This window comes from Saimiri boliviensis, chromosome 4, assembly GCF_048565385.1.
Source record: "Saimiri boliviensis isolate mSaiBol1 chromosome 4, mSaiBol1.pri, whole genome shotgun sequence".
Lineage (NCBI taxonomy): Eukaryota > Metazoa > Chordata > Mammalia > Primates > Cebidae > Saimiri > Saimiri boliviensis.
The window spans coordinates 162286357-162300073 of NC_133452.1; the positions used below are offsets into that span (position 1 = coordinate 162286357).

The 13717-nt window shown below is 39.7% G+C and overlaps 1 protein-coding gene across 3 annotated transcripts in view; it reads right to left on the minus strand.

Annotated features, from left to right (window-relative positions):
* Window positions 1-13717, minus strand: part of DCDC2 (doublecortin domain containing 2) — a 211342-nt gene that overhangs the window by 135883 nt on the left and 61742 nt on the right. For all 3 annotated transcript variants that reach the window (XM_074398508.1, XM_003927304.4, XM_010338013.3), the window contains 2 exons: window positions 6647-6793; window positions 4561-4615 (listed from right to left, as the gene is read on the minus strand). In XM_074398508.1, coding sequence (XP_074254609.1) covers window positions 4561-4615; window positions 6647-6793 — 202 coding nt within the window. The remainder of the gene's footprint in view (window positions 1-4560; window positions 4616-6646; window positions 6794-13717) is intronic.

Sequence of the window (13717 nt, forward strand, 5' to 3'; positions counted from 1 at the left end):
ACTCACCTGTATCACATTCCTGTACTCCAGCCGTCCCACTGCCTCCTGCTTCTATTCTTGCCCCGATCCACTTCCCTATACCTACCGTAGCCAGAATGAGCACTTAGAAATGTGAAGCAAATTATATCATTCCCTTCCTATAACCCTCAAATGGCACCCTATTGAGAAATAAAATCCAAATTCCTTGCATGGCTGCCTGATTGCGCCCTGCCTGCCTGTCCAATTTCAGCTCCAAGCACCCTGGCCTTCTTTCTGCCCTCCTCGTGTGCCAGGCTCTTTGGCATGGGCCTGTGTGACTTTGTTTCCTCTTCGTGGGATGCTCTTCTTCCCCTGCCTCATCCCTGCACAGCTGGCTCTGTTACATCACTAAGGTCTCAGTTTTAGACAAGTTTATAGAAAGCAATGCCCTGCCACATTTTCTTATCCTCACAGCACTTATCACCATCTGAAATTATTTGTACATCTCTGTTTGTGTGTGTGCGTGTGTGTGTGTGTGTGTGTGTGGCTTTTGTTGTTGTTGTTGTTGTTGTTGTTGTTTTTGCAGAAAGTGATTTATTTAGGCAACGAGAAAGATGAGAGAGAGAAAGCTTCCACGAGGATTGTGGAAGGGAACCCAAGTATGGAATCCCAGAGAGGAAAGCAGCTTCCACACCGAGTGGAAGGGGACTCCAGAGGGGGAAATTCTGGAGAGAGAGTAAGCTTCCACAAGAATGGTCGAAGGGGAGCCAGAGATGGAATCCTTATTTGTACATTTGTTTACTAGTTCTCTCATCCTTCCCATCCAAACCCCCGCAAACACACACATACATACACGCACGCACGCATGCACACATGCACTAGAATGAAAGCACCATGAAATCCAGGTCCTTGTCTATCTACCACTCCAGGCTCAGGACGTATAGCAGTTCCTGGCACTGAGTAGGTGCTCAGTGAATGTGTTTGGAATGGATGACGGATGGGGTACCTGAATACACAGTGCTACGGGCACACTTCAGAAAGAGGGACAAACTCTGCTACCATATTATTTTTCTAAGTCATAGTGTGAAACTACACTTGACAACTTCGTCTTTGCTTTCTATGAGGTGTAAATATACATTATGACTTCGAGTCTTTGTTTGACATCACTTCCTCCTGACACACCGATCTTGTTTTCCTTTTCTCGTCTCTCATATGACTCTGCATTTTCCTTTCATTTCTATCATACTTCCTAAGTATCTGTTGATTTATGGAATCGTTTGTTTCACTTTTGTCTCCTTGAGTGGACCATGAGTCTCAGAGAGAGCATCCAATCTTTGTGTTCATTGCTGTATCCCTGGAGCTTACTGTCTTGTCATACACGTGGAAAATTCAATCATCAGATGAACTGATGTGATGCCCTTGATGGGTCCCAGTATCCACAGCATACAGTCTAATAAACTTCCAAATGAGCAAGAAATACAACTGTATGTATGTACCTACACATGCATTTTAAAGCAAGAAATGCTTTATCCATTTTCAATGAAAATTTTAGTTTTTCAAATTTCAGAATAGCAAACATGTAATTCCAAAGTTCAGTCACTGTGAATGCAAAGAGGTGGGCCATGATTTTTGTCCTGACATCGACTTTCCCTGTGACTTGGGGTCAATTATTCAAATACAATGGGTCTCTGTTTCACTGTCATTCCTCCAGCTATAGTGTAAGAAGTAACAAGCTATTATCTATACAGGACACAGAAGGGAATCTGCTCCAGAGTCCTAAAGAAAAACAAACCAACAAAAAAGCAAAATACAATTTCCAATCCCTAAATTCACGGGTTTTATTTAGCTTTATAGTAGCTATGATATATCTTTCAACTACTGAAATATTCTTCTCACTCCTCTTTCACCCCACACCTGTGAAGTTAGGCTGCCTCAAGCCTGGGCCCTCTGCGGTTCTCACTGCACTGTCTTCCTGCAGGCTCCCTCATCCATTCTCTCACTTGGTAGCACCGCTGAGACGTGCTCTGTGCAAGCTGTGCTGGGTGATGAAGCACCACAGTAACGCCATGTCTGGTCTTCAATGAGGACCATTCCACGGCTGGTCAAATCTGTAACTCAGGCCAGGTGCAGTGGCTCACACGTGGAATCCTAACACTGGGAGGCTAAGGCAGGCCGATCGCTTGAGCCCAGGACTTTGAGAACAGGCTGGACAACAATATGAAACTCTGTCTCTACAGAAAACACAAAAATTACGGGGACGCATGCCTGGAGTCCCAGCTACTCGGGAGACTGAGGTGAGAGGATCACTTGAGACTTGGACATCAAGGCTACAGTAAACCATGATCATGCCACTGCACACCACCCTGGGTGACACAGTGACACCCTGTCTCAAAAAAAAAAAAAAAAAAAAATGGCTGCAACTGTACAACTTCAATCCTGAGGTCCTTGTCCGGCCTCAGCTCTGCCATTTACAACTGCTTGCCACACACTTTAAACTACATTTCCTGATAATACTTCCAAATCAACATGTTTGAAATTATCTAGGTCAGTATTTGCTCTGACTGCCCTCTTCTTGGCCACAGATCATTTTCTCAGATTCCAAGCTTAAAAACCTCAGTTATCTGTGGCCCCAACCTCTCCTTTCCTCTCCGTTAACCCCTTGTATCCAGTCATCACACAAATCCTTTGTTCCCTGGTTTCTTCCTGAACAATCATCACTTCCTGCCGCCTCTGCCACCTCCCCCGTCTAGACTCTGATCCCCTTATACCAAGACAGCTGCAACTGCTTCACAAGCTTCGACTTATCTATGGATTCTCACCATGTGAAGTCTTTCTCCATGTACAAGATCTGATGTTCCCCATATGGACTCAGATTAAAATTCTCACCGCTCAGAAGGATAAAGACTAGACTTTTCATTCTTTTGTTCAAGGCCACATAATAACTGCCACCACCCACCACGTCAGGCACAGGAGCCCCCACGCCAAAAAGGACCATCTGATCCAGTCAGCCTAAGGGACTCACTGACCTGGGGCTCGGGAGCAGCAGCTCTGGGCCAGCTGTGTGGAAGCAATTCCTCCCCTGCTGTTTGCTCAATAGGAGCCTTTGTATTTTATGTTATGCTATTTTGTTTCATTTTTTTGAGACAGGGTTTCACTCTGTTGCCCAGGCTGGAGTGCAGTGGCTCGATCTCAGCTGACTGCAACCTCTGCCTTCAATGGGAGCTTTTGGACATGTCGCTTCTCCTCTGAGAACTTCCTGTACTCATTTCCTTCTTAAACGCAGATGACAAAGATGCCTGCTTTGTGGGGTGAGGTTAAATAAATCACTCGTGTAAAGAGCATGGCCTAGCGTTGAGTCGTCAATGCCCAGTAAGTGTCAGCCAGCGTGACTGGTTCTTCGCATGCCCCTGTCTGCTCCGATCCTCTCACCCTCCCTTGGACCTGAAGGCCCTCTCCCCTCAGCTACCTTTCTCTGAATTTTAAACAGTCTCAAAGGCAGAGCTCAAATTCAACTTCCTCTGTGAACCGCTGCCATGGTCCATTCATTCCTTCCCTCCCTCTCATGGTCACCAGTCTCGACATATTTGGTGTTTCACCTTAGCTTCTTACCTTTTTAAGCTATCTTCTTTATTTCAAGTAGAGGGTAGGTTGCCTGAGGGCAAGAGCTACATTGATTTTTATTTTATTTTTGTCATAAATAGTACAACAGTCTCAGCTAATGAGTTCTTAATAAATATCTGCTATGCTGAGTTCAGCACTAATATACACAAAATTATTTTTCTTTCTTTCAAGAATTGCACGTGATATAACAAAAAAAGGAGGGATCTAAATCATTAGGCGATATCATTTCCTAGAAATCATTTACTTTACAGAATACCAAATGAAGAATGTTGCTTGGTTGATTCAGGGTATTGGTAGGGGGATGTCAAATCAGTTCTGATCACAACTTGTCAGGCAATTCAAGCAAAAGAGAAGGAAGAGAAGCATCCATCAGGAAGAACTGCCGAGGCGACCCTCCGGCCTGACATGAGCTCACCCCATCGTGGAGCACAGACTGGAAATACAAGTAGATCAGGAAATGACCTACTGAAAGCTGTCACTGCTCCCACAGAGTAGGTATTTAATAAATGTTTGCTGAACTAACAAACGATGAATAAATGATAAATGGAAAAAATCTGGATGGCAAACTAAATACTGGGAACAATTCTCAGGCTTTTCAAGGAATATAAATGAGGATTACCCCTTTTCTCACCAAAACTTCCCTTTTAGCCTTTGTTAAAGATAGAAACCAAGACTAGATGATCATTGATGTGACTTACTACAATAGTTCTTATAGTTTCACGTATTACTGCCAAGATTTTCAGCACAATGTAAATTATGTCAGGTGTATACACAAGGAAAAATGTTAACATATATATTCTAAAAATGTTAGCTCTGTTTAGGATAGTTGTAACGGTAAAGTTCTAGTGCTGTTTCACATAACTGTTTATATGCCACAAAGCGGCTAAGTTTTATCTCTTGGAACGTAAATGAAACCCAAAGAACAGTGTCTTTGTATCATAAAAATACAGAACATTAACAAGGAAAGCATCTGATACTTACACTCCCTTTAGACTTTCTGGATCCTACAATAGGAGGCAGTGAAGAAGCTTTCTGACTGTGGAAACAAATTGCAATTTAGAAATCTGGATCGTATTTACAAATAATGTACAATGCAAGATAATTATCATCCCAACCTGGAAGTCAACTGTTTGCTGCTATCTGTGCTTCACAAAAGGTAACCTACACTTTACCATACACTTCACCTATGTTACAAAGATCACAAAATTTCCAAATTCCATCCCAAAAGATTTTTAATGTTTCCTTGTATACTATTTTAATCAATGTTTAAAAATAAGCTTTTGGTATCACCTGAAATTGGTAGAGCATTTTTATCCAGATCACAAAGTGTTCTATTTGCATTTCAAAAAATCATTTCCAAATGTGAGTGATGATTTTTCCAGACTGAGTTAAAAACAAATTTCCTTTGTTTCTCTGATGTCTACTATGTCTACCTCTGATAGAAGAGTAGAGGTAAAACACTGCCATTTGCATTCAGGTAGTTTTTAAACCAGTTGTCCTCACCAAAAAATTAAAAATTCTTTTAGACTATAAGAATAAGTTGTTTTGTTGATATCCGTGTTATTAGGATAAGTTGTTTTGTTGATATCCATGTTGAAAACCCAACTGAATCTCTCCAGAAGGACACATATATAAAAATAATTCTTACTAATTGTGTGAGAAGGACAAACATGAGTTACAGTTTTCTTTCACCATGAAGTACACACTGTTGCTCATAGCAATTAACCCAGAGTTGCTCAGGAAAGGTGGTTAAAGGATTTAATTTCATGGATAGGCAAGGTTGGTTAGCAATAAGTCAGCTGGTAAATAATTCAGAAGTGCTAGAAAACCATGTGCTCTTGCATAGTTCAAACACACCTCTGAAATTCCATGTCATCTATTACTTGTTTAGAAGCTCTTGGCCCGCTTCTCCATCAAGTTACACAAACAGTGAATTAATGGAAAATACGTTGGTAACATTCTGCTCTATCTCTGCAGATGAAAACCACACACACACACACACACACACACACACACACACACACAAATGGGTTTGCAATGGCAACGGGGTCACAGGATCTCTGGGAAAAGCAACAGAGATGGATCCCCGTGCAGCATGAGCAAGCCGAGAGCGGTCCTGCGGCAGGGCCCAGAGCTCTTCCTGAGTGACTCTGCAGCATAGCCCCTTGGCTGAAATAAAGCATCTTTCACAAATATATGACATTTGATGGAGGAAAACTGTGTATAGTACATTGTAATTAGAAGCATAATCCTTAAAATCTTAAACGCATTAACGGTACACCCATCCTCTCTATTTGTGTAAGTGGGATTACGTTGTTTTTATATTTTACAGTTATTCTTAAAACAAGTATAAAATAATAGGGGTTTTTTTTAACACTCTGGGATGTTGCTATCCAAACCAACTGAAAAGTGATTTGGTCTAGCAACTATTCAGACACAAAAACGCCAGGCGTGGTGGCTTGCACCTATAATCCCAGCACCTTGGGAGGCCAAGGCAGGTGGATCACCTGAGGTCGGGAGTTTGAGACCAACCTGAACAACATGGAGAAACGCTGTCTGTACTAAAAATACAAAATTAGCTGGGAGTGGTGCCGCATGCCTGTAATCCCAGACTGAGGCAGGAGAATTGCTTGAACCTTGGAGGCCAAGGTTGTGGTGAGCCGAGATTACACCATTGCACTCCAGCCTGGGAAACAAGAGTGAAATGCCACCTCAAAAAAAAAAAAAACACAAAAACTTGTAATAATGTGTGCCGTAGAGAAGCTCATTGCCCTGTATCTTCTTCAAAAGAATAAATTTTTGCATTTACTATAAATTTCGTGCATTCTAAAAAAAATACTATGTAGTCTTTCATAAATTCCCAGAAATTATATTTTTGTGCAATAACACTCAGTCTCCCATCATGGAAATAAAAACAAAGATCAATATATATCATATATGCTTTCCATTCTAAGTGATAAATAAGATTATCAGTTACATAAAATGTAACAGTGGTCAGCAAAAGACCCAGTGCTATTTCAAGTGATAACTAAAGCATGAGGAGTGAATAACTAGAACTAAGACTTACCCATAAGGCCTTCTCACTGTTGACTTAACAAAAAGTAACTCACTGTAAGGAAGTTTCTTAAACTTATCTCTGCCGACAGCCACATAAAACTGCCCATTCTCCAATTCTGCTCCACTCTCAACAAGTTTTCCTTCTAAAGTGTAAAGCCTGTCAAAAATATGAACACCAACAATTAGAATTTTAACAAATATTTAAAGAACTGCTAAAGATTCCATAGTATTCTGGATGCCAAAAAAATTAAAATTACAAAGTAAATAAAAACACTCTGTGCTTAATTTAGCTCATTTGTTACTATTCTCATTATTGATTATAGATGCCTCAAAGTCATTAGATTCCACTCAATGCTAATGTCATAATGCAGATACACAGACCACCTTGCTATACACCAGGCGTCCCCAAACTTTTTACACAGGGGACCAGTTCACTGTCCCTCAGACCGTTGGAGGGCGGCCACATACTGTGCTCCTCTCACTGAGCACCAATGAAAGAGGTGCCCCTTCCTGAAGTGCGGCGGGGGGCCAGATAAATGGCCTCAGGGGGCCGCATGCGGCCCACTGGCCGTAGTTTGGGGATGCCTGCTATACACAGTTTCATCCCAATGAGCCTGATGATCTAGGATAAGGATCTCTATCGCTGCCATATTAAAATTTTAGAGGAGAAAAATTAACTTGTACAGATCATAGCACTTTAAATAAAGCTCTTTTTCCATTGAACACTGATTCTTCTATTTTGTTAATACTTTTACATTTAATTTTCTTAGCATAGTCATTAGACTGGCAAGCTTCTGACTGCATTATGCGTAAGAACAGCTCTCAACCAAAGTATTACATACAAACACACAGAGAATTGGGTCAGAAACAATGGGGTGAGAGGGCAGGAGGGAAAAGAAGCCATTGCCAGGTTGAATGATGCAGAACTGCATAGCATTTGGGCTTCTTTCTTCTTTTGCCATCTCTTCTAAGCAAAAAAAAGAGTGAACATTGTATCTTCCCAGAATCGAGCAGTTTCACAACAACCTTCCTTTACTGTAAAACTGCTGCCATGAACTATGTTACTTATTAAAAGAACAGTGATAATTTTACCAGATGATTTTAAATGTCCACAGAATTATTTTTAAAGAACAGGAAAATAATTATTAGAAAACTAAGCCAGAAAGTGCGTATTTTTGAAGGTTACAGGTAAAAGCTATTTATAAATGGAAGAATTTCAGTACCATCAAAAAGCTTTCTGTCTTCCTATATTACACAATAAGATCAGATGTCATTTACAGAAGAAAAAAAAAACAAACACTGACCTCTCAGCTTGTTTACTGATGGTATAAATGACTATATCATACAGAACCATGAAATACAATGGAAATAGCCACCAATATTCCTGAAATGTATTTGTGGTTTTAGTTAGTATAAGGATGATCAACTTTCTTTCTTTATCACATTTTACCTCTACTCCTAACAAGTCTAAATATCAACACTTAACACAGAATTCTGTCTTTTCTGCCTTTACCTAGGCTAGACAAAGTGGCCCATGCCTACAGTTCCAGCTACTTGGGAGGCCGAGGCCAGAGGATCACTTGAGTCCAGGAGTTCAAGATCAGCCTGGGCAGTATAGTGAGTCCCTGTCTCAAAACAAAAACAAAAACAAAAACACTTGACCCAGGTTTCTGAATAGGGACATTATTGACATTTTGGACCAGATAATTCTTTGCTGGAGAAGTGAGCAGGCTGCCCTGTACACTGTAAGATGTTCATTAGAGCACCCTTGGCCTCCACCCACTAAATGGTAGTAGTAGCCACCCCTCCCCAGTTGAGACTACCAAAAATGGTTCCAGGCACTGCCACATGCTCCCAAGGGGCAAAATCATGCCTGGTTGAGAACCAATAGCCTAGACCCAAGCATTCTGTTTCCACTTTTCTTCAAAATAGTTATACCTGAATCAGCAGTAATTTTATAGCTGGAAATTAAAAGGCAGCATAGCTGTGGACTCTGGAAACAGCCAAGATTTGACTTGTTTCCTCTGCAAATAGGTAAAATATAGTGAATAAATTATTTTTGTTAATACAGACAAGGTCTTGCTATGTTGCCCCCAGGCTGGTCTCGAACTCTCAAGCTCAGTTCAACTGATCCTCCAGTCTTGGCCTCCCAGGGTGCTGGGATTATAGGCATAAGCTACCACAGCTGGCCCAGCACTGAATAAATTCTAATTCATAATTTTAGCCTTCTTTTAAGTAACTATTGTTTATTTACTTTCTTCTTTTGTCACAAACACAAGAAACATAAGAAGCAAGTTCAATAAACGTGTATGGGATGCTTTTTATATATAAATATACTAATGCATAGGGAGGGGCCAACCATAAGATTTATTAATGTTAAAGAAAAGTGGTCATGTCCCAAGAGAGCAACAACCAAATCTCTCATATCTGCCATTACATTAATAATTACATTTCACATATCCTAAATATATACACACCCAACACAGGAGCACCCAGATTCATAAAGCAAGTTCTTAGAAATCTACTCCCACACAGCAGTAGTGGGAAACTTCAAAACTCCACTGATAGTATTAGACAGATCACAAAGGTGGAAAATTAGCGAAGATACTCAGGACCTGAACTCAACCTTGGACCAAATGGATGTGATAGACTTCTATAGAACTCTCCATCCCCAAATAACAGAATATACATTCTTCTTATGGCCACATGGCACATACTCTAAAATCAACCACAAAGCCAAACATAAAACAATCCTCAGCAAATGCAAAAGAACTGAAATCATACCAATCACACTCTCAGATTGCAGCACAATAAAAATAGAAATCAAGACTTTAAAATTGCCCAAAACCATGCAATTGCATGGAAATTAAACAACTTGCTTCTGAATTACTTTTGGATAAATAATAAAATTAAGGAAGAAATCAAGAGTTTATTTGAAACTGAAAACAAAAACACAACACACCAGAATCTCTGGGACACAGTTAAAGCTGTGTTAAGAGGAAAATTCATAGCACTAAATGCCCACATCAAAAAGTTGGCTGAGTATGGTGGCTCATGCCTGTAATCCCAGCACTTGGGAGGCTGAGGCAGGCAAATTGCCTGAGCTGAGTTCCAGACCAAGCTGGGCAACATGGTGAAACCCTATCTCTACAAAAAATACAAAAAAGTTAGCAAGATATGATGTTACACTCTTGTAGTCCCAGCTACTTGGCTGAAGTGGGAGGACTGCTTGAACCCAGGAGGTTGAGGCTGCAGTAAGCCAAGATCATGCCACTACACTCTGGCCTAGGCAACAGAGCAAGACCCTGTCTCCAAAAAAAAAAGTTAGAAAGACCGCAAATGAACAACCTAGTATCACAACTAAAAGAACTAAAGAAGCAAGAGCAAACCAACTCCAAAGCCAGCAGAAGACAAGAAATAACCAAAATCAGAGCTGAACTTAAGGAGACTGAGACAGGAAAAACTATTCAAAAGATCAACAAATCCAGGAGTTGGTTTTGCAAAAAAAAAACTGATAGGCCAGTAGCTGAAAAGGAGAAAAGAGAGAAGATCCAAATGAACAAATTAGTAGTGACAAAGGGGATGTTACCACTGACCCTACAGAAATAAAAATAACCATCAGAAACTGCAATCTCTGTGCACACACTAGAAAACCTAAAAGGGATGGATAAATTTCTAGACACATACACCCTCCCAAGACTGAACCAGGAAGAAATTTATTCCCTGAACAGACCAGTAACGAACTCTGAAATTGAATCAGTAATGAATAGCCTACCAATCAAAAAGAGCCTAGGACCAGACAGTTTCACGGCCTAATTCTACCAGATGTACAAAGAAGTGGTACCATTTCTAGTGAAACTACTCCAAAAAATTGAGGAGGAGGGACTCCTCTCCAACGTATTCCGTGTGTCCAGCATCATCCTGATACCAAAGCTGGCAGAGATACAACAAAAAAGAAAACTTCAGGCCAAGTTTGTTGTCCTTGATGAACATCAATACAAAAGTCCTCAACAAAATACTCACAATCCAAATTCAGCAGCACATCGAAAAGCTAATCCATTATGATCAAGTAGACTTTATCCCTGGGATGCAACGTCGGCTCAACATATGCAAATCAATAAATGTGATTCACCACATAAACAGAACTTAAGACAAAAACCATATGATCATCTCAATAGATGCAGAAAAGGCTTTCAATAAAATCCAACATCCCTTCAGATTAAACACTCTCAATAGGTATCAGAGGAAAATACTTCAAAATAATAAGAGCCATCTATGGGGCCGGGCGCGGTGGCTCAAGCCTGTAATCCCAGCACTTTGGGAGGCCGAGGCGGGTGGATCACGAGGTCAAGAGACCGAGACCATCCTGGTCAACATGGTGAAACCCCGTCTCTACTAAAAATACAAAAAATTAGCTGGGCATGGTGGCATATGCCTGTAATCCAAGCTACTCAGGAGGCTGAGGCGGGAGAATTGCCTGAACCCAGGAGGTGGAGGTTGCAGTGAGCCGAGATCACGCCATTGCACTCCAGCCTGGGTAACAAGAGTGAAACTCCGTCTCAAAAAAAAAAAAAAAAAAAAAAAAAAAAAAAGAGCCATCTATGAGAAACCCACAGCCAACATCACACTAAATGGGCAAAAACTGGGAGCATTTCCCTTGAAAACCAGCAGAAGAGAGGGATGCCCTCTCTCACCACTCCTATTCAGCATAGTATTGGAAGCCCTTCCCTAGGCAGTCAGGCAAAAGAAAGAAATAAAGAGCATCCAAATAGGATGAGAGGAAGGCCAAACTATTCCCGTTTGCATATGACTCGATTCTGTATCTAGAAAACCTCATAGTCTTGGCCCAAAAGCTTCATCAGCTGATAAATAACTTCAGCAAAGTTTCAGGATACAAAATCAGTGTACAAAGATCAGTAGCATTCATATATTCCAACAACATTCGAGCCAAGAATCAAATCAGAAGCACATTCTCATTCACACTTGGCACCAAAAAAATTAAATACCTAGGACTACAGCTAACCAGGCAGGTAAAGGATCTCTACAATGAGAATTACAAAACACTGCTTAAAGAAAACAGAGATGACACAAATGGAAAAACAGCCCATGCTCATGGATAGAAAGAATCAATATCATGAAAATGGCCTTACTGCCCAAAGTAATTTCCAGATTCAAACTACCAATAACATTCTTCACAGAACTAGAAAAAACTATTTAAAATTTAAATGGAACAAAAAAGCTTAAATAGCCAACATAATCCTAAGCAAAAAAAACAAAGCTGGAGCCGTCCCGTTACCCAACTTTAAACTATACAACATGGATTCAGTAACCAAAACAGCATGGTACTGGGTAAAAAACAGGTATGTAGACCAATGGAACAGAATACAGAGCCCAGAAATAAAATAGTACACCTAGTTTAATCTGTCTTCAACAAAACTAACAAAAACAAGCAATGGGGAATCTATTCAATAAATGGTGCTGGGATAACTGGCTAGCCAGATACAGAAGATTAAAATTGAACTCCTTCCTTATACCATATACAAAAATCAACTCAAGATGGATTAAAGACTTAAATGTAAAACCCAAAACTATAAAAGCTCTGGAAGACAACCTAGGCTGTACCAATCTGGGTGTAGGAACTGGCAAAAATTTTATGACAAAGACACCAAAAGCAATCAAAACAACATTAAAAATTTACAATTGAGATCTAATTAAACTTAAGAGCTTCTGCATATCAAAAGAAACTGCCAACAGAGTAAACAGATAAAGTACAGAATGGGAGAAAATTTTTGTAAATTATGCATCTGACAAAGGCCTAATATCCAGCATTCACAAGAAACTTAAATGAACTTACAAGAAGAAAACAACCACATTAAAAAGTGGGCAAAGGATATGAACAGATACTTTTTAAAAGAAGACATGCAACCAACAAGCATATGAAAAAAAAGCTGATCATATAGAGAAATGCAAACCACAATGAGACACGATCTCACACCAGTCAGAATGGTTATTATTAAAAAGTAAAAAAATAGCAGATGCTAGTATGGTTGAAGAGAAAAGGGAATGCTTATACACTATTGGTGAGAGTGTAAATTAGTTCAGTCATTGTGGAAAGGAGTGTGGCAATTCCTCAAAGAGCTAAAAACAGAACTACCATTTATATTCTTTTGGTATACGCCCAAAAGAATATAAATCATTCTGCCATAAAGATCCATGGACACATATGTTTATTGCAGCACTATTCACAACAGTGAAGACAAACAATCAAACTAAATGTCTGTCAGTGACAGACTGGATAAAGAAAAAGTGGTACATATACACCATGGAATACTATGCAGCTATAAAAAAATGATACCGCATCTTCTGTAGGAACATGGAAGGAGCCGGAGGACAGCATCCTTCACAAACTAACACAGGAACAGAAAACCTAACACCACGTGTTCTCACTTACAATGAGGAGATAAATGATGAGAACACATGCACACAAAGAGAGGAACAACAGGCACTGCAGCCTACTTCAGAGTAGAGGATAGGAGAAGAGAGAAGAACAGTAAAAATAACTATTGGGTACTAGGCTTAGTACTTGAGTGACAAAATAATCTGTATAACAAACACCTGCGACACAAGTTTTACCTATGTAACTAAGCTGCACACGTTCCCGTGAACCTAAAGTACAACTCTAAACAAAAAAAGAAGTTTCTCTAAGCATTCAAGTGTTTGAGCAACATAACTACATTTTCCTTTCTATATTTTTACTTGAATATATTTTATTTCTATATGTAAATTTTTTCATGTTAATATATGCATGAATAGGTATATCTGGCCATGAAATTACCTGTAGATATCTTTGTGTGCTTTATATTACTTACTGTGTAGGTTTACATTTATGTATACCTCAAAGGTCAAAACTATATATGAAAAAAAATATAATTATTGAGATCTGCCTTCACTTCTGATACCAAAATAAAATCCAGCAAAATCAAAGGTTTAAATAAAATTTTAAAATATAAGGAGAAAACAGGAGAATATTCCTATAATCTTGGAGTAAGGAAGATCTAAGCAAGTTGTAAAACATAGTAAT